This window comes from Leucopleurus acutus, assembly GCF_964270905.1.
Source record: "Leucopleurus acutus genome assembly, chromosome: 5".
In the NCBI taxonomy this organism is placed as follows: Eukaryota; Metazoa; Chordata; class Mammalia; order Artiodactyla; family Delphinidae; genus Leucopleurus; species Leucopleurus acutus.
Window position 1 is genome coordinate 86,318,206 of NC_139147.1, and position 19,689 is coordinate 86,337,894.

The following is a 19,689-nucleotide window of genomic DNA, read 5'->3' on the forward strand; positions in this document are numbered from 1 at the left end:
CCCCAGCCACTTAGAACCTTGAACTTAAAAGTGAATTTAGTGCTTCCTTGGTGGCGCAGTGGTTGAGAGTCCATCTGCCGATGCAGGGAACACGGGTCCGTGCCCCGGTCCAGGAAGATCCCACATGCCGTGGAGTGGCTGGGCCCGTGAGCCATGGCTGGTGAGCCTGCGCGTCCAGAGCCTGTGCTTCGCAACGGGAGAGGCCACAACAGTGAGAGGCCCGAGTACCGCGCAAAAAAAAAAAAAAGTGAATTTAGCCACAACTTAACCTGAGAAATTGATCTAGGTATGTATTTATCACTTTGTCAGTGATAAATCTGAATTGTTTCCGATTTCATACAGTAAAAACTGTAACAATATGATAAAGATTTGAGAATACAAGTCCTGTTTTTAATCAAGAAAGTATGTATATTTTATTTAGCTAACCCCTTAAAGAGACTGACCATTTATAAACTACTTTAATTGGTTATTTTTTTACATAATCAAGTTTCACATCTGTTAAAACACAATTAGTGAAACTGAAAAGCTCTCAGTTATCAAAATATAACGAAGGACTCGATAATTCATACACTGATATATTTAAATGACATTTCAGGGTAAATAGCTATTGGTCTAACAAAAAATATCTAAGGATAACCAGAGGACCTACCTAAAACATGTGAGGTTAAGATAGCTACTTTGTGGTCAGCCAGAATACTTAATTTTCAGTTCTAAGATGATAAATACTACTACCTACAATCTAAACTTTCTTAAATCTTCCTAAAGTTAATTGTTAATGGGGAACACAAAGACTTTCAAGGTCAAAATAATGGAGGTGGTCATATTTAGCACTGGAATGTGTTTAGGGACATTTCAAAATGGAGGTGTATCTGCTTTTATTTTCCATCCCATTTCCTCATTCAAAATCTGATCAAGTTCATTTGCCATGATTTAGAGTATGACGAAGCACTTGGCTATTTCCAGGGACAAGGGGGTATGAAGGTACGGCTGATTCATGTTATTCAAAGTAGTTGTGTTGTATAAAGACACTGAGAATACTAAATTAGTGAATCCTGAACCACTGTTCATAGGGGTTTCCTGTGAGCCTCTGGTCACAATATTTTTGTTAACCAGTGAATATATAACCTTGTTTACAAGTGTTTCTGTTTAAGACATCTTATTTAATATATATTGTTGATTCATTAACATTAAATTCACAGCCAATAACATCATAACTCATGCCAATCCATCACAGCCTTCTTGCATTTAGGAACCTTAGGCAGCAGCACTTCACTACACTTGGGGGCCATCTTAAACAGTGAAATCACCAATAAAAAGGACAAAAATGCAAAAAACTTGGCATTAAATGGACCATGAAAAGGATGCTTATTTACAGTAGGAAAACTGAAACAAGGCAGAGCATAACTTTGTAGGTACCGGGTGACTCATTCACACTTTGCATGTCCACAACCAACCAGGAAATCGCCGTGATTGTTGACTTTGGAGGTATGAACTTGAAAATAAGGAATCCGCTAATAATGAGGATCAATTGTATTTTGGCTTACTAGCCTTTTATTTCAGTCCTTTGGACTAGTCAAAAAAAAATGTTTATGAACAAGAGCTTTAATTAAGGAAAAGAGATATTATCAACTAAAAAGCAAATTTTTCAGACGAATAGAAGATATGCCCAAAGGCAATCAAGCATTAACTTTAAAAAGGAAAACTTCATGTTGAAGGTACACTTTTGAGTGTTTAATGCAAACACAGCATACCTGTTTCTAAGATACCACTTTACAATAATACTAAGGAGCACAGCAGACCACATTTTTGTTTCATAGTAATGTTTTATTTTCTCTAGGCTTACCTTTTTCAAGTAGAAGAATCCATATTTCACTGAAAGCCGTTAGGCAAACCTACCATTTTTCTTGGGTAAAAAAGTCATCTTTTTTATGAGGGCTCTAGATCATGGTAATTGATGCAAGTATGATGATCTGTAAGAGAGCCTTCATCTTTTAATGGTATTTTCTTACAAAATGCTTGTGTATTATTAACATTTATTGACTGTTTACAGTGTGCTAGCGTTGTGCTAAGCATTTCCCCCTTACCCAGTAGTAGTTACTATTAAAGTACATTTTACAAGTAATGAAATTGAAGTTCAGTGAGGTTAAGATACTTGCCCAAAGCAACATGCTGGCTGAGAAAACTGATCTTTCTCAAACCTGAAGTTCTACGCTGTTAACCTCCACACTGTGGTACCTTTCACAAATCTGATAACCCAGGGATGTTTTCCTTGGTGGTACTGAAATGTGTGTCTTGTACTTGTCATTACACTTCTACCTTGGGCCCTTTTTATCCACGGGTCCTTTCAGATATAGACTTCTTTAAAAGGGAGGAAGATAATGGTTGAATATAGGACTAGGAATAGGAGGTACAGGTTTCAAGTGAAACTTCTGCTATAATAGCCAGGCAACTTTGAGCAAGGTATCTATGCACTTACGGCTCTGCTTCCTCATCTGTTAAGAGGGGGAAAAAAAAATAACAGCCAACTTAAATTGTTAAGATTTCTCCACTTTATGGATAGGAAATTGAAAAACTAGAGCAAATGCTTTCTGAAGTTGCACAGCTACTGAAACTATAAGCCCTGAATATCTTCTCCAATTTACTAGCTTCATTTATAATTTGGTTCTCTATATATTAGTCCTTAATACATGCCTATTCACAGCCTTAATGTTTAGAACTGGCATACCAGAGCTTTAGTTTCCTTACTTAGCCTCTTTCCTTTTGCCTTCACTGGGCCTCTAGGTTGACAACAGATGAGTCCTATGCTACTTAATAAACTTTATAAACCTGCTTTGCTGGTGATGAAAGTAGGCTGTAATGGGTGGTCCTGAAGTCGAATCTTTTCCCACCCTTATTTTTAAGCAAATTCTCTTGCCTTCAGCTGTTTTACAAATGATGGGAATATCTATAGAAGCATTTAACAAGTCATACAGACCCAAACCATTCAAGAAATAATTGAGAACATGTATGAAAATGGAACACAAGCCCATTTTCTGATTCTAGAAGCTTGGTTATATAGTTTTCTCTGCTATCCTTAATTTCCTGTGCTCTAAATCACAACAAACAGAAGCAAGAAGGGTAAAAGGCAGCTAGATGTAAAATGAGAAGTGGAAGAAACTGGATAACTAGTATCTTAACGCAGGGTAAAAACCTAAACATGTTGGACCATGCCACACTAAAAAGCTATGTAGTATTCGGCACACTGAAAATTTATTTTCTACCTTAAAAGAAAACCTTGTATCAGAAGTAATTTAAATTAATCCAGGCAGAATGCTTCATTTAAGAGTTAACTAAGCTTAAGTTTAAACACTTCAGGCTAAAATAATGAGTTCTACTGTTTCAATGAGAATTTATAAGGCACCTTTCTGTTGTTAACAACCTATAAAAGTTGTTTTGCATTTCAGAAGTGTGTGATGGGGTCATTATTTTGTTCAGCATAAATGATCCCCCAAACGTTAATTACAATGAAAATTTAGAAGTTGGCTCCAAAACTTAAAAGGCCAGAATATGGTAGAAAGAAATCTATAAATCTGAGGTAAAGTAAAAAGCACTTACTTAGAATGCTAGAATAGGTTTTTGGTTAAAGAACCCTGGACTGAGAGTAACCTTGAGTACCAGGAAACTTAAATGACTTAAGCTCTGCTTTTTGTTGCTGGCACTGCTGTTCAGTGTTGTGTATCTGCTTAGAGCCAATTGTTGCTTTAGCAACAGGATATAGAAAGAGCTATCCAGTGTTAACCTGTTATTCCTGACCCAATGACAAGGTCGTAGTCCAGTGTTAGGGTATAATCTGGAACAAGTTAACACTTGCTGTGACCTTAGTGCTGTTTCAGTTAATGGAATTTCAAGTGAAGTATTTACGTATTTTTCTTTACAACCTGAAAACAGCAAGGTGAAAAATGAAGTTCAAAGAGGTTGAGGTATGAGCTCCAGGGAACAATTAAGCATAGATTAGTTCATCTAGAAAAACTATGGGAAAATTTCTGTAATGAAAATAGTCTCTAACCTAGAAAATGAGTAGCTACATTTGACAATCCATCAAGTCAAAAGGGTACGAAACATTCAGAAAATATCCCTGTGGTTTCACCCTAATTTGAGAAACTGCTAACTAGTATACTTAATAGTGGGACTTTGAAATTGAGAATGTTAGTGAAAAATAATTCTGCCCTTCTTTTATCTTTAGATTGCATACAATATAGCTGGAAATGTCTGGGACAGATATAAATAGAAAACAAACACCATTTTAATTCAGCATACTCCTTAAGAGTACATGGTTAAGTATCACACAGGGTCTAACATATGATTACACTCTAGTTATATTATATTGGAAAGGCCTTTATGGGATCACCTAGTCTAGGCCTCTCTAGTTGGATGAAACGGAATATAGAAAAAGTTTGTACAACTAAGATAGTAACTCCCAATTCTGTGCTTCAGTACCCTGAAACAGTAATATAGAAGATGCAGATGAATCTGAATCTAAAGTGACCCACTGATAAACCATTTTAAAAAACAAAATTAATATTTTCATTATATACACCTCCCTCATCCAATAATTAGGGCTTTTCTGGATGATTAGACCCTTGCTTGGATTTCTGGAGTAAATGATTATACCTTAAAACGTATTATTAGGTTGTCTCTTCTGTGGGTCAAAACTGGTCAGCTCCCAGCAATTTCCTGTGGTTCAACATAACTGACGTTTTCAACCAGCAGTTGAGTGCAGTTTCAAATTACCACCACTTGCCAAAAGTTTTACTATAGCAGATTGCAATTATTGCTTTATTGCAACAGTTCCCTGAAATAAAACCCAAATGCTGTCATAGGTTAATCATGGGTTATAAGTGAATATTATCCATTCAAGCATCCTAGTAAAAAACTAAAATTTTAAAATAAGGGACCTGCAAATTCACCATATCAGATATCCTTATAAAGGGTACAGGGGATCCAAGTTGTAAATAGCAAAGATAGGGAGACTGAGGCTTTACAATGAACACCCTACTTGTTGCCTTTTGGAATTTTGCCAAACCCATAGATCCAATTCAAGTTCCTTGAAGCCTTAGAAAATCTAAATATAAAAGTAATTTTCCTTTATTCATTTCCAGTAACCGCCAATCATCTGCTTACGGCATAAGCTCATTGTAGGCACAGCCTATAAGAATATTAACTAGTTGGTTTCAACCTGAAAAGAGTCGATCTGTTTGCAGAGGACACAAATGGCAGGTACTATTTCCCAATCTACCAGCAACATTCAGTTAACATACCAACTTTGCAGAGACCCTTCTGAGGTTAAACACTAGACTCATAGCAAACAGTAGCTACAAAAATACTTCCAAAGGTGATGGATCCCAGCCACAGAAGAACGGCTGACATGAATGGAGATCCAGGACAAATAGTAAAACACCAGCTTAGTGTTTTCCTGTTCTTTGGTTATTTTGCTTGTCTGTATATACCTGGACTTGCTTTTTAAAGAATATTTACTTAAGCTACTACCTCCCTCAGCCTTGTCCTAAGCAACGTCTCAGTTTTCATGAACTCACTGGTTTGATATGCTGTTACCTCCACATTAAAATAGTTACTTAAAATTAATACTTTTATGTATCCCTATTATAATTTTAACAGTGGTGACTGACCTGTCAACAGAAACCCATACCATTTTGTGAAAGTTTTAGGCCCGTGGAAGGCTTAAAAGAGTGATGCCAAACCCAAGAATCCTAGGCTTCCCAAGTCTTCAGGAAAAGACCATTTTTACCCCCATGTAATCTCAGTTCTTAATTCATGATTTAGTTCAGATATCATACACGATTTCATATATGTATGCTGAAACAATACTTAAGCTGCACAAAACCTTTGGGGGGGGCGGGGCTGGGGGGCTGGCAAGTTTTCCCATAGCAACATTCCATGTAACTTGTAGCCAAAAAAGATGCACTCCTCTCAAACTAAGTTTGGAAGGCTACCTCTATCAGGAATAGTTACCTTTGGGAGCAGGCTTTTCAGTTCTGAATCTGAGCATGTGCTATTAAAAAAAAAAAAGATAAAAGGCCTATCATGATTCTGCAGCACATATTTCTAAAGGACATTGGGATTAGTCATTTGTAAATAATGAAATCTTAATACTTATTTCCTAGAATCAGGTTATTCTAAAAAAACTCCCTGGGCTAAACCCACTTAAGATGATTTTGTGCTTCTTCCGTTCCCACTGAAACAGTCTTTACAGGAGGATTTTACTGAATATTCTACCTGGAAGAAAATGAAAAATTGTATTTTCTTTATACCATATTTACCGATTTGGGGATTAATGAAAATTCTTCTCATACCTTATAATTAATTTGTAACTCTACTACTGAAGAGAAGAATAAAAAGGCCAACAATTTTACATGTTTCTGACTTTGGTGGATTAAAAAAAAGACATTTGTGGGTAATTTTATTAAGATATGAAATTACTTGATATTATTTATTCAATGTTCAAGGACTGCACTATTCACACTACACCTTAAAATTTTCAGTTATCAGGGTTTTAGGAAAAAGCATGTAATATCATCACAACTTTAACCTCAACAGTAATAAATTTCAGGGCTAGGGTTTTACATACACTGACCTGGCAAATATTTTTAACTATAACCTGAATTGTCCTTCAGCCATAAATTAAAATCACTTAGCTTTTTTATGCACGTAAATTAACATAAATTATGCACATAAAATACTTTTCAGATGCCAAGTGAAAGAGCTTTCTTCTTGCTCAGTAGTCTTTATATAATATTGTAGAGCAACTCCCATAAACCCACAACTACTTGATATCACCTTGCAACACACTTCGTTTAAGTTTGTATCTTCCTAAAATTAAGACATCTGGCTAAAATATTTACCAAAAATCCATTCATTAGTATAAGAACCTTTAAAATTATTTCCTTGAGAACCAAAAATCAAATTCGTGACATTCCTTATTTAAAAACTGCTCATTATACTTCTTTATAAAAATAACTTTAATAAAGAATCAAAGGCAAAAGTAAAATTCTGGATTTTACCCCAATGCCTTCCAAAAGTTGCCTATGATTAGAATTTTGTTACAAAGACTTTCCTAATATCAAATCTCTGATCAATTCCCTAAACCATTCTATTCTAACACACTAAATTTTTTTAAGTACTAAGATTTCAGAGGATTCATTACAAAATGATAAATTGACCAGCTAATATTTTACTACTACTTATGAGCAAGTATAAATGCATCTTAAAAAGCAATCAGAATACTACTCTAGGCCTTTAAGTAGGTCCAACTACTTTTCAACAGTTGGTATAAAAAGTAGAAAGTTAAAAATCAGCAAATGGAAGATCAAAGTTTATTTACTACCTGCATACAAAAACATATTGCACATCAAACAACCAAAATCAAAAAAAAAAAAAAAGGGGGAAAAAAAAGAAAAAGGGGGAAAAAAGAAAAGGAAAAGATACTCTACTGAAGACTAACATGTAGTTTATACAGAATAAACCTTCTGGAAATTGATCTTTTCAGTAGTTCAGGTTATGTCTGAATGGACATGACTAATTCAGCTTAGTGTTTTAACTAAAGCTATGTTTGATTTTTTAAATACTGTACACTTTAATAAATAAACCAAACAAAGCCTCAATGTAGAACAGTCACTGCCAATATCACCCAGTGTCCCTGCAGATGAGAATTTAACAAATGTATTCCAGTGGCCTGCAGATTTTCCTCTACATACAGCATTTTAAAAACACATTAAAACAGACCAGTTTCCAGACTAAACTAATGAAGAAATTACAATTCAGTGCAAAATATCTTAGACTGCATTTCACTCTAGTTTTCCTCAGGTGAAGAAGTGGTTGCATATTATTAAAAATGTAACAAAAGCAGCTAATGCTTTCATAAAGAATATTCCCTTAGGGATCCCACCCCCCACCCACCTCCCCCCATCTCTGCCATATTTTGAAAACAAAATAACATTTCCTATAGCCAGCAACTTTTTTTAATGTTACATATACTATTCTCAAGGCACATCTGATGATATATTTTATAACACAGTAGGTGTCAAAGTATGTTTAACATATGATTTCTTCAGGATCCCTCCCCTTTCTGAATTCCAAATGGAGGAACTGAAAGTGCGATGTAAAGACTGGCGATCCATATTCTATCTTTGGCAAGCTTGTACAAGCACTATTGTAAAATGTAATGTAAAAGAACTGTAAACTAGGAACTTCTTCAGTTTATGAAACACCATTCAGGACTGCTGCTTCTTGAGTATTTTCTTCTTTTAAGGTATTAATCTTTTCTTCTCCTGGAGTACGCTGTAGCTTAGAAATTTCATCGCCAGAAGCACTAGTTGGGCCATTTATTGCCTTTTCTGAAGGACCATGCTCTTCAATCACATCTTTTGCCTGCCAAAGGGAGACAACTTTTTCAACTTCTTTATAAATGAAATCTATAGCTGAGGAGGACAATAGCTACATAAACATTAATTAGCTAATAAATAATTTTAGTTTTCACATACCACAATGGATCAAAGAATTAAAACATTCTTAAAATTCAAAACAAATACCAATGTACTCCACCTCTCTGGGCTTTTCAACTCTTTATCTCTAGTATCTAGCGGTGCATAAACCACAGGAAGAATCTGTACCTGTTTACTGAAAACTTGCACCTAATTTCATTTTAACCACTGGAAAGCTCACCATATAAAAGATATAAACATTAATACCCTAAGTAACGCAAATAACCACCTACTTACTCACCTTTTTTTTGGAACTCACATTTACATATCAAATCCCTTAAAATATTTAAAAGAATTGAAACTTAAAGGTCTTTATCCACCACTGAGAAGAGGTATATTCAGCCTATTGTTCCCCAAATTAAGGCAACAGTCTCTATGCCCAGTATCTTTGGGCAGACTGAATTTTACGAATGCTATTTAGAGTTCTAAATGAAAAGTATTTCAGGCTCAAGCATGCATATCTTCAGTTACCTGGGGCCAAAAACAAAATCAAGAGTAGTCTTTAACTAAAATATTACTGGTCTAATTGGGGAAACAAGTGATCATACAAGTAAGTTAAGAAGTGAAAATAAAACTAAACCATACCGAAAACAAAAACAAAAACACCAAAACCTACAGGTTAAATTCTCCTTACCATTTCTTTCTTGTTTTTAGCCAAAGTTTCCCTTGGGAGGTTTCTTTGTCTGCTCTGAGACTCAGCTCTAGAAATATAATCTGCAACTGTGACTGTTGAAGATGAGAAAAAAATTACAGGTGTTGAAAAAGTACTTCTAAAGTTTATTTATGGATAAAGAGTAATTTTACTTCTAAAATAAATTAATGGTGGGTTACCCAATTCAAAATTTTCTTAAGCTGGGTACCACCTCCAACCAAAAACTAACCCTGAAAAATGTGCCTGTGGTTTAGTGCTGACTACAGAAGATTTCAAGCTGGAGAGGCAAGGAAGCCTAGATTAAAGTCCTCTTCAACAAGAGTCCAGCCATTTGCTTCTGGTTAGTCTACAGTTGTGGGGTAAGTCTGACATAGAAATCCACAACCAAGAATAGAGAATGCAGCATTGTAAGCCCAGTGTTTGCACTTATCAGTGGGGGAAAAAATGGGGCAAACTGGGTCAAATCGTGGTGTAGCATGCTTCAATTTGAAATTTTCATCAAAGATGTAAAAGATTTACTCAGAAATTAGTTGTTCTGGTTTTTTTTTTTTTTAACATTTTCTTTAAAAGCACAGTAAGATATCCAAGTGTATTTTATGGTTCCTTTTTCACATTTCACACTAGAAACCATTCTGAGTAATCTAAAAAAACTGCAAGCAAACTAAAGATGACAGAACACCAACCTAAAAATGTGGCCATTGATCATGGTGGGAAAAGGTCCACCATTAATTCAGTAACCACTCCCTTTCCCCATCTTGCCAATCTTTCAAGCGACTGACTGAAAAGGTGTTTGTGTTTACAATGGCAGTAGGGATACAGGGAAAAGACTAACGCAAAGGCGAAAAGACTAATCCACACTAACACCCTACTGCCAACCCAACTGCAACAAACTACCTCTGGTCTGCTAGTACACTGGACTGGCCTCACACTGCAGAACTTTCTCTTCAAGGACCTGCAACTTAGAATTCACTGAATTGAAGAAATATCAAAATAATCACCCTCTTCCTTTCAAAGTATTTACTTTCCCTCAGAAACTGATGAAGGAAAATCCCTGATTATGTGGAATACGGTGTACTTTAAATTATGGAAGCAGGTAAATTACGAAAGAATTAAAACTCGGGTAAATTTAAAATTTAAAGTCACTATGTACAGGAAGAGCTAGTCCATCAGGTTCAAATTATATGAAAATAAATCATTTTAATATAATAAAAAGCTGGATTGTATTTACAATTCATTTTTCTTAATCATGAATTAACATGCTAACACCTTTCTTTATAAGATCCAAGAACTTTCTAGAACTTTCAAGAACTTTCTAAAATTATACTGTTTACCAAGAAAGGATTCTGACATAGATAGAACTATTAAAATGAATCTTTTTAAATCCCAAGGAAACAACTTAATTCAGAACTAATACACATCTTTAGAAACACCGCTAAATAAAGATGTTTCATGTCTAAAACTGTCTCTTTCCCTCCAAATTATAAGAAACTCAATGTACTCATTTTGGAGCTTTATAAATGGTCATTTAAATTCACTGTAAATAAATTTATAAATACATTTAATAATAGTTTCCAAAATTGGGGAGAGGGATACTATCAAATCCACTTCATCATTATATCTACATACACAGAAGCAAAAGCATCCTATTCTAGTTTGGAGAGCACCTTAATGAATTCATTCTGTTTCCATGGTTGAGCCCTCAGTGACACCTGGAAGAACTCAGCTACCTGGAAACCCTGATGCATAGACATGCATACTGCTAAATTTGAACACGTGACAATTCTTAGAACTCTTCATCCACTATGTACAGAGAATAGTATACTCTGATACAGTTTATCAATTAATAGGCACTTAGCTGGAAAGGTAAAAATTTATCAGTGCCCCTCCCCTACCAAAGGGAGGTAAAACTAAAAATAACCTCAGTTAATTCAAAGAAAAACCTGTTTATAGCCAGTCTTTAAAATAAAAGCCACTTAAAAGTTCAAAACAGATTAATAAGTATTTACAATATCTAGAAAAAAACTGAGGCAATTTGTGCAGCATAATTTGGACTCTAGAATTTAAGGGCTCCAAAGTTAATCCACTGGACACCAGTATACTGTCATTCTTTTCTTAGTAAAGAATACTCACTGCTTAATTTATACTAAGGGCAACAAGAAATTCTGAGCAAATATTTGTTTATTTCAGAGAATGTTGACATTAACTTTGGATAGAAGCTGCCTTCATAGAACTCCTTCCAGGGGCAAAGGAGAAAATGATGTGCTTTTTCCACCTATTGTGTGTGTGTGTGTGTGTGTACGCGTGTGTGTGTTGGTTTGGGGGGCAGGGGGCACGCTGAGAAAGGCAATGAGTTCTAAAGAGGAAATTAGTACTTCCAAAGAACAGAGTAAAATAGGAATAAATGCAGTAAAGAACACAAATCATTGCTTAATTATTTAAAACTCTAAATTACTCAAGTTTCAATTAATACCATGCAGAAATCTCTTCCTCTTCTTTATCAAAGGTTTTACGTTATTCCCTTTATGTCCTTTGACTTAGTAATGAACCACCATCCACCTAGTTAATAAATTATGTTGTAATTTATTCTATCTCAAGCCCAACCTACTAACAGCTTAAATTTCCTTATTTGTAAAGTACAGCCAAAAAGTGTACACACTGCTATGCCAGCTTCAAAAAACAAAATAAATACAATCTCTTCATCTAAAAGATATTTCTAACACTAAAGAGAGAGAAAAGAAGAGAAAACAGTAACATTTCCTGGAACCTATTTTGACAATATTTAATTCCTTTTAAATTTACAACTATCTTTAAAACATCAACTTTTTTTTCCCCAAGAATGGAAACTAATACCCTTAACCAGTTTTCTCAAATGTCTCCACAACCACTAAACTTAAAATTCTAAATAAAGATACTGGAATTTACATTCTTTATTTGGGGAAAACACAAGAATTTGCTTTGGAAAGAATGCAAAATTGATTAGTTTAAAAGGGGTTTATTTCTGGTGCACAGTTTCTTCATTGTAAATATACATGTGATTCTCCATACAAAGGAAATGGAATTATGTTCAAGATAGTATAGACACAGCAAACAAGTTTCTTTGAAGTTACTAAAAATTATATCTACTTAAATTAACATTCTAAAACTAAGTAAGTACTATTAATTTGAATAGTTAGTAGGTGTAAGGGAAAAGGCATCACACTACAATAAACAAAAACATAACATGCATTCCTCTTACTAGGAAAAAGACACTTTCAAGTATTTTTTTCATTTATACTTTTTTTTTAAACTGTGGGTATGAGAAACCCCACAAAAATGAGGTGCTGAACCCAGATATAGCAAGCAGGCACCATGCAAAAGCTGCCCAGTTTTGCCAATCAACCTCAGTCACAATCTACAACATAGTTCCTGAGATGGCAGGCCCCAACTCAAGAATGCAGAATCTGCCAAGTGGACAAAATAACGGTATTCTCAACAGTATTTCCATGTAAAAAAATTGAGACACAACATTAGTTCAATTAGACGGGTTTACTACACATTTACGGTGTGAAGGAAGAATGCATTTTCTTAAGAGTAGTAGTCATATTAGTTGAGTAAACAATTTATGCAATGCACATCTTGAATGTATATGCACAGGTGTACATGTAAGTATAATATATTTAGAAAGCAGACACATGACATTTTTTTTTCATGCTTGTAACCTGGTGTTGGCAACAGGTCCACGCAAGTTACCTGGCTGTCTATCTTCTGCCTGACCCCTGAAACGACGCCTGCGGCTACGATTGCGTCGCTGGGGTTTTTTTTCACTATCATCTGTAATTGCAAAGTTCACCATGAACTATTCTGACAAAAACAAAGCAAAAAACAAAGCAAAAAAAATAAAAAAACAAAAAACTTCTTTCCTTCAAAGATTTAAAGAAGGGAAAAGAACCTTTTAATTAAACAGGAAAAATAAAACAATACACATTACTCACAGGAAAAATACTTTTGTAGTTTAAAACATTCCTACTACATTAAATATGGAATTATCATCCAGAAATTAAGAGGGTTTTAACTCTTGATTAAACAAACTCTAAGACTTAATTACCATCATTCAGGAATAAAGTTTTCCTTTTTTTTACCAAAGTTAATGACATTTTAGCCCTCTGGAAATCAATTCCTACTCAGTATACACACCTTCATTAGTGTCATTTATAACATTTAAAGAGGCAAACTGAAAGCCCAATTTTGGTTTAGAACAGTAAGAGTATTAAGTGCCTTGCAGTTTGAATATTTGTATTGAAGGGCACTTTAATAAACCCTCCCAGTTTCAAATTATTTGGCTATACAAATCTGAGAACTAGACATTTAAGACAGACACAAAGCCATCTACCTCGTCTGAAGTAAACACTAGGAAAAATTCAACTTGTGAATTGCGTATGTTTGGGATTTTTTTTTTAAAAAAAGCTTCATACATTAACAATATTATACAATAATATATATCTTTTCCCTAAGTGCTTACATACCTAGCCCATTTTCATTAACTGAAGCTGTATCAGATTCAGTCATCCCATCCATCAGAACAGCATCTTCATCAGTCCTTCGTCTACGAGACCGCCTACGACGGTTAGTACTGTGATGAGATTCGCTGGCATCAGTGTCTGCAGTCTGATCTGATTCTGTATTATCAAGTAAGCTGTATGGATTGCTGTCTGGATCTTTGAGCACTATATGCATGTCAGAGGCAAGAAATATTTGTTTAAGAGAGCTGCAGTTATTAGGAATACTCCGACCTATATTGAACTATATCAATTAATGATAAGAAACTTCAATTTTCCCCAGGTAAAAATATACCCTCTCTGTCTTCAGATAAAATGTTTTCTGTATCACTATTTTACCTGAAAAACAACAAATATAAAAACCTTTAAATGGCAATGAAATATTAAAACAGAAGAAGGGCAGACAACTTGGCTTTCTACCATTTCTCTTTGACTTGTTTTGAAAACGTATTAGGAACTAGTATATTATTACATGCTACTTTTTACATTCACATTCCTAGCTAATCCTGCCCAGAGGCTAGAGAAATAAAAATGAAAACAAATATTCAGCTAAAATGAATCAATTCCACGAAACAGCTTTTTGTCTCCATAACTGAGTTCAATGTGGTTGCTGCTTCTTTGTGCCAATGTTAATGAACTATTTCCAAATAATACTCAACACCTGCACTCCATGACATAATAGAAATCTCTTACTATGAACTGAAGCAAGCAAAACAAGTCTACACAAAAAAGCATACTAAAAAATTTGAAATTCTAACTGGTTATAGGAAAATGTGGAAATGAATGTTGAGTAGTACTCCCATCTCCAGAAAGAAAGAGTGAAGGTGGAGTAAGGTGGGGTGAGGGTGGGAAAGGAAAGGTTTTAAGATATAATTTATAAGAAAAAAAAATACCCATCTTACCTATGTGCATTTATTGCTTCCACCAATCAAATTATAGAAGAAATTCACCTAATCACGATTTTTCCTTTCTAAGTTTCCTTTGGTAACAGCTAGCAAGCTAGCATCTTTGCAAAAGACACTAAGTTTATCCATTAATCATAAACACTAGGTAAAGTACATTTACTTTGTAATTCAGCATACTATAATTTTATAAACCTTGATAAGAGTGAACAATATACTAAAATATAAAAAACTATTTCCCTGGAAGTCTGTAAACTGAACTTTAGGACTTGAAGAATATCACTAGAACTAGAGAGTACTTTAAAGTCCCGTAAAAGGTGTGATTTGATCCAGCCTTTTTTAAAAATTTATTAAGAGTGGTTTTATTAAAAGTTGCCATACAATAATATGCTACGGATCTAGTCCATGGATCCCTGACAATTCTCAATTCTCCCCCCAGCCCATTATACTAAGCAAGAACATTCTGAATATTCTAGCTAAACTTTCACTGAGAAACACTCTATAGTGCTTTTCCTTATGTTGCTATGTGTATGTGTGTATATATATATATTCTACTATTTTCCTCAGACAGTTAAAAGAGAAACTTCCAAAAATGAGTGGCCCTGGTAAATGAATTAACGTATATGAAATTATACTGTTTACAAAGAAAGGATTCTGACATAGTATATAAAAGACTACCAGAACTGATGGAAGATTTGCCACCACGTGGTCCACCACGACCTCGACCCCCTGAAACACTTCTGCCTCTTCCTCCTGGGCGTCTCCTGCTGTCACGCTGATGCCGGCTCTCTCGGTCATCTTCTCCCGCCAATGACCAATCACTTAGCTCGTCTTTACGCTCAGATTCAGTTTCAGATGGGTTAGACAGCTCAGAGTTTGTACCTTGGGAAAGAAGAAAACATAAGCCAACTATATTTCTATTAAAGAAAAAAGTGAAATTTTTCAACATTATTTCCTGCTAATCACTGTTTAACCCTACTGATTGGCTGCTCCAAAGAAAGAGAAATAAAAATGTTAATGAATTTGAAATTTATTAACTAAGAAATAATTGAATGTTAATATTGTATACTAGTAATAAAGTATTTACCTAGTCAGATAGATTAAAAATTGAACTGTTTGGATGCGCAGAAACATGGCCAATAGAATTTTGCAAAGAACATACAAAATGTTACACATATACAATATGAAAATGCACTTAATATAGGGAAATATTTTTTAAATTTTGCCCATTTTTAGGTTTTTAACAAATTGTTAATATTGGGTTGGCCAAACAGTTCATTTGGTTTTAAGTAAAAATAAAAGACACATTTTTCATTTTCACCAAGAATTTTATTGCACAATGCATTCATTAACCAAACGAACTGTTTGGCCAACCCAATATAATAAGAAATAACCACTATCCAATATTTAAAAGCAAATTTAATCATATTTAGAAGAATGAGTACTTTATCTGCATACTGTATTCTACCATTATTTCACTGATTCTAGGCAGCACCTTTTTTTCACATTTAACATCTCTGAAATAAGAATATTTCTTATAATTGATGGTCTCATGAACTGGGAGTGTATTTTTAGTAGCTCTACATAAAATTATGTTTTTCGCACAATAATGTCTTAAGTTTGAAGAATACAGCGTTTGAAATCACTGAACAAATTTTAGGTTACTCTAAGAAAAGACAGCTTCAACCTGACAATCAATGGAGTTGAAGCCATTATCAGTGAAACAAAACTTCAGCATGACTTTAAAAGTTTGTGGACTTTTTCTAACATCCCAATGGCCAAATTCAATAGTGACCTTTTAAAAATGTAAACACTGCAAAGATTCTATGAAAGCTTACATCATTATTATTATAACACAATTAATGTGTCAGATTTATATGACCCAATCACTATCATACTCATTCCCACTTCTATTCTTTGTTAGTTCTGGGATGGCATTTTTTTCATCCTTTCCTCTTAGCATAGAGGTATCCTATGCTTTTCAAAAGTTCATTTTACACCTTTTTTTTTTCCCTGGCTGCATTGGGTCTTTGTTGCTGTGCACGGGCTTTCTCTGGTTGCAGCGAGCAGGGGCTACTCTTCATTGCAGTGCGTGGACTTCTCATTACAGTGGCTTCTCCTGTTGTGGAGCACGGGCTCTAGGCACGTGGGCTTCAGCAGTTGTGGCACGTGAGCTCTAGAGCGCAGGCTCAGTAGTTGTGGCGCACGGGCTTCTTTGCTCCGCGGCATGTGGGATGTCTCTGGACCAGGGCTCAAACCCATGTCCCCTGCATTGGCAGGCGGATTCTTAACCACTGCGCCACCAGGGAAGCCCATTTTACACCGTTTTGCTTTTACAAAAGACCTCCACAAATACCTGTTTTCGCTAACCAAAAGAAATCAAAGAGGATTTCTGCTTTAGGAAAAAAAGGCACGAAGAGAAAATAGCCTTCGGCATTTGCTTTGCAGCAAGCCATTATAGAGGCAGCAAGCACCCCAAACAGTGACAGCAGCACACCCCAGCTCCTTCCTCAGGAACTAAACTCAGCATCAAGCCAACATAGTTTTGAACTGTGTCGGTGAGCATCTGTGCTTTATCTCACGTTATTTTGTGCATCTATTAGCAAGATGTGTCCTAAGGTAATTGCTTCTTCACTTTATGCCATTTCAGCTTACAAAAGGTTTCACAGGAAAACTCTACTTTCTGATAGTGTGGGAAACCTATACATGCAAATCTATCTCCTTAAGGGCCCAGTTCAATGTCTGTAGCTTCCAACCAATATAACTAAAAACAGACCTCTCCCCTTATTTCCTTAATGTGTATCTATCATGAAGTATTGTCATGTGTTGTTTTCTATTTTCTCCAGTGTGGATTTACTTCCCACTTGGTCTACAATATAATAAAGGGGAGAGCTCTGTCTTATATCTCTAAATGCCCCTAGAAGCCTAGCAACAGGCATATCAATTTTCTCTTGAGATGTGAATTTGCTGCACGATTTTGAAGTTCCTATGCTGAACTCCCAAATAAGAAAGATAAACTAGAAATACACTATATTAACTCCATAGTCATTTAATGATAAAAGCAAAACACAAGAGCTCTTCAGATACACAAAATGCTACACACTAAAGTACAGGGATTAAAACGTAAAGTTTAAAAACAAGCCTACCAACTTCCTTTCTCCTTTAAAGATAAGTCTTCTATCATCTTTTTTTCTCCATATGCCATTAAATATAGATATAGCTAGTCATTATATAAGAATGGATACGTCAGACATACATTTTAAGAAAAATATAGCACGCTTCTAGTAGTGACATTCGAGTCTTTGTTAAGAAATGAGTCTCATAGTAGAGAATGAATTAAAACACTTATTTTTCCAAATGACAAAAAAGAACTTTGTTAACTGATGTCATGGTCTGGTGGAATAAGGGTAGTTTATCATTTCATGAGTAGCTAAAAAAACAAAACAAAACAATCAAAAAAAACCTTGGAATGTATCAGAACTTTGGGATTTATTTACAAAGCTATATATCCTGCCTGAAAACATTACCAAAATTTGAAGTTAGATGAGTATCTCATTTTTTAACAGAAGTTCCTTTCAAATTACCTTTAGAAATACAGTGTAGTATTTAACTCAGTATCATAAGCAAAAAAATTTTCTTAGGTTTAACCTAAATCTAATAAGATACTCAAAGAGGGTGTCTAAATCATAAATAGATTTCAGTAGATAAAGACAGCTATTAAGGTCAAAAACAAAAAAAGCTAATGAACTGGCTAGTGTTCCACTTCCTTCATATTAAACATTTCTGAGATGGCATAAGGAACTCTGCAGATGTAATTAAGGTTAAGGATATTGAGGTGGGAGGATTATCCTAGATCATCCAGGTAAGGCCAAATTAATCACATGGATCTTTAAAAAGTAGAGAACCATTCTCAACTACAGAGAACCAGAGATGGCAGCATAAGGACTCTCTGTAATTACTGGCTTTATCAGACGGAGGAAGCTGTCAATAAGCCAAGGAACAGAGACTGTCTCTATAAGCTGGAAGTGTCAAAGGAACAAATTTTTCCCTAGAGCCTCCAAAAGGAAATACAGACATGCCAACACTTAGATTTTAGCCCAATGACACTCATGTCAGATTTCTGACCTACAGAACTATGAGATAATAGTATTGTAAAAGCCTCTGAAATTATGATTTGTTGCATAATCAACAGAAAAATACTCTGTTAAAATCATTGCAATCATTCCAATCTCAATTCTGTAAAATATAATTTCATGAATCCAAAAAGTCAGGGTGGGGGGAGGCTTTATAAATGATCCATGAAACCAGTTCAATTTGTAATGGCTCCAACAAATAAAAAGACCTGTTTTTAACAGAATTTTAACTCATATTTTCCCCTAAAACTTCTCAAATCACCTTATGAAGATGGTTCACATCCTTTTAAACTATAGATTTTTTTTTTTTTGCGGTAAGCGGGCCTCTCACTGTTGTGGCCTCTCCCGTTGTGGAGCACAGGCTCCGGACGCGCAGGCTCAGCGGTCATGGCTCATGGGCCTAGCCGCTCCGTGGCATGTGGGATCTTCCCGGACCGGGGCACGAACCCATGTCCCCTGCATCTGCAGGCGGACTCTTAACCACTGCGCCACCAGGGAAGCCCCTGTTCACAACCTTTTAAATGAACACATATGCTGAACTTAATATTAACAGCTAAAGCCCCACATTTTATCAAATCCAACATTAAGTCATATTTTGTGTGCCATTTAAAGAAAATGCTGCCAATTAAAGTTGTAAGACATCATCCATTGTAACACATATAACTTCAGAGATGTTAAATTCTTATACAGCTTATATATATATATATTCATCACCTAAAAATCCTTCTGCTATTAACTGAACAAGAACATCTACAACCAAATTCAAATAATTTTTATTTCTCTGGAGCCTACTTTAAGTTCAACAGCTATTTCAAGAAATACAATGTTACTAGTTGGCAAAGATTCAGAGGTAAGAGTGCCATCTACTGAACAATCTGCATAGCTTTCTTCAATCCAAATGATATTCCTCCACCATTCTCATTTATTTCT

The 19,689-nt window shown here is 35.1% G+C and overlaps 1 protein-coding gene across 4 annotated transcripts in view; it reads right to left on the reverse strand.

The window, feature by feature from the left end:
- Positions 1 to 40: 40 nt before the first annotated feature.
- The window catches only part of FXR1 (FMR1 autosomal homolog 1), a 64,721-nt gene continuing 45,072 nt past the window's right edge, over positions 41 to 19,689 (reverse strand). For 2 of the 4 annotated variants that reach the window (XM_082838991.1, XM_082838992.1), the window contains 4 exons: positions 15,305 to 15,508; positions 13,692 to 13,892; positions 9,172 to 9,263; positions 41 to 8,424 (listed from right to left, as the gene is read on the reverse strand). In XM_082838991.1, the coding sequence (XP_082695117.1) occupies positions 8,254 to 8,424; positions 9,172 to 9,263; positions 13,692 to 13,892; positions 15,305 to 15,508 (668 nt within the window). In that variant the 3' untranslated portion in view covers positions 41 to 8,253. Of the gene's footprint in view, positions 8,425 to 9,171; positions 9,264 to 12,918; positions 13,000 to 13,691; positions 13,893 to 15,304; positions 15,509 to 19,689 lie in introns of all 4 variants that reach the window. The other 2 variants (XM_082838994.1, XM_082838993.1) reach the window with 2 other exon arrangements.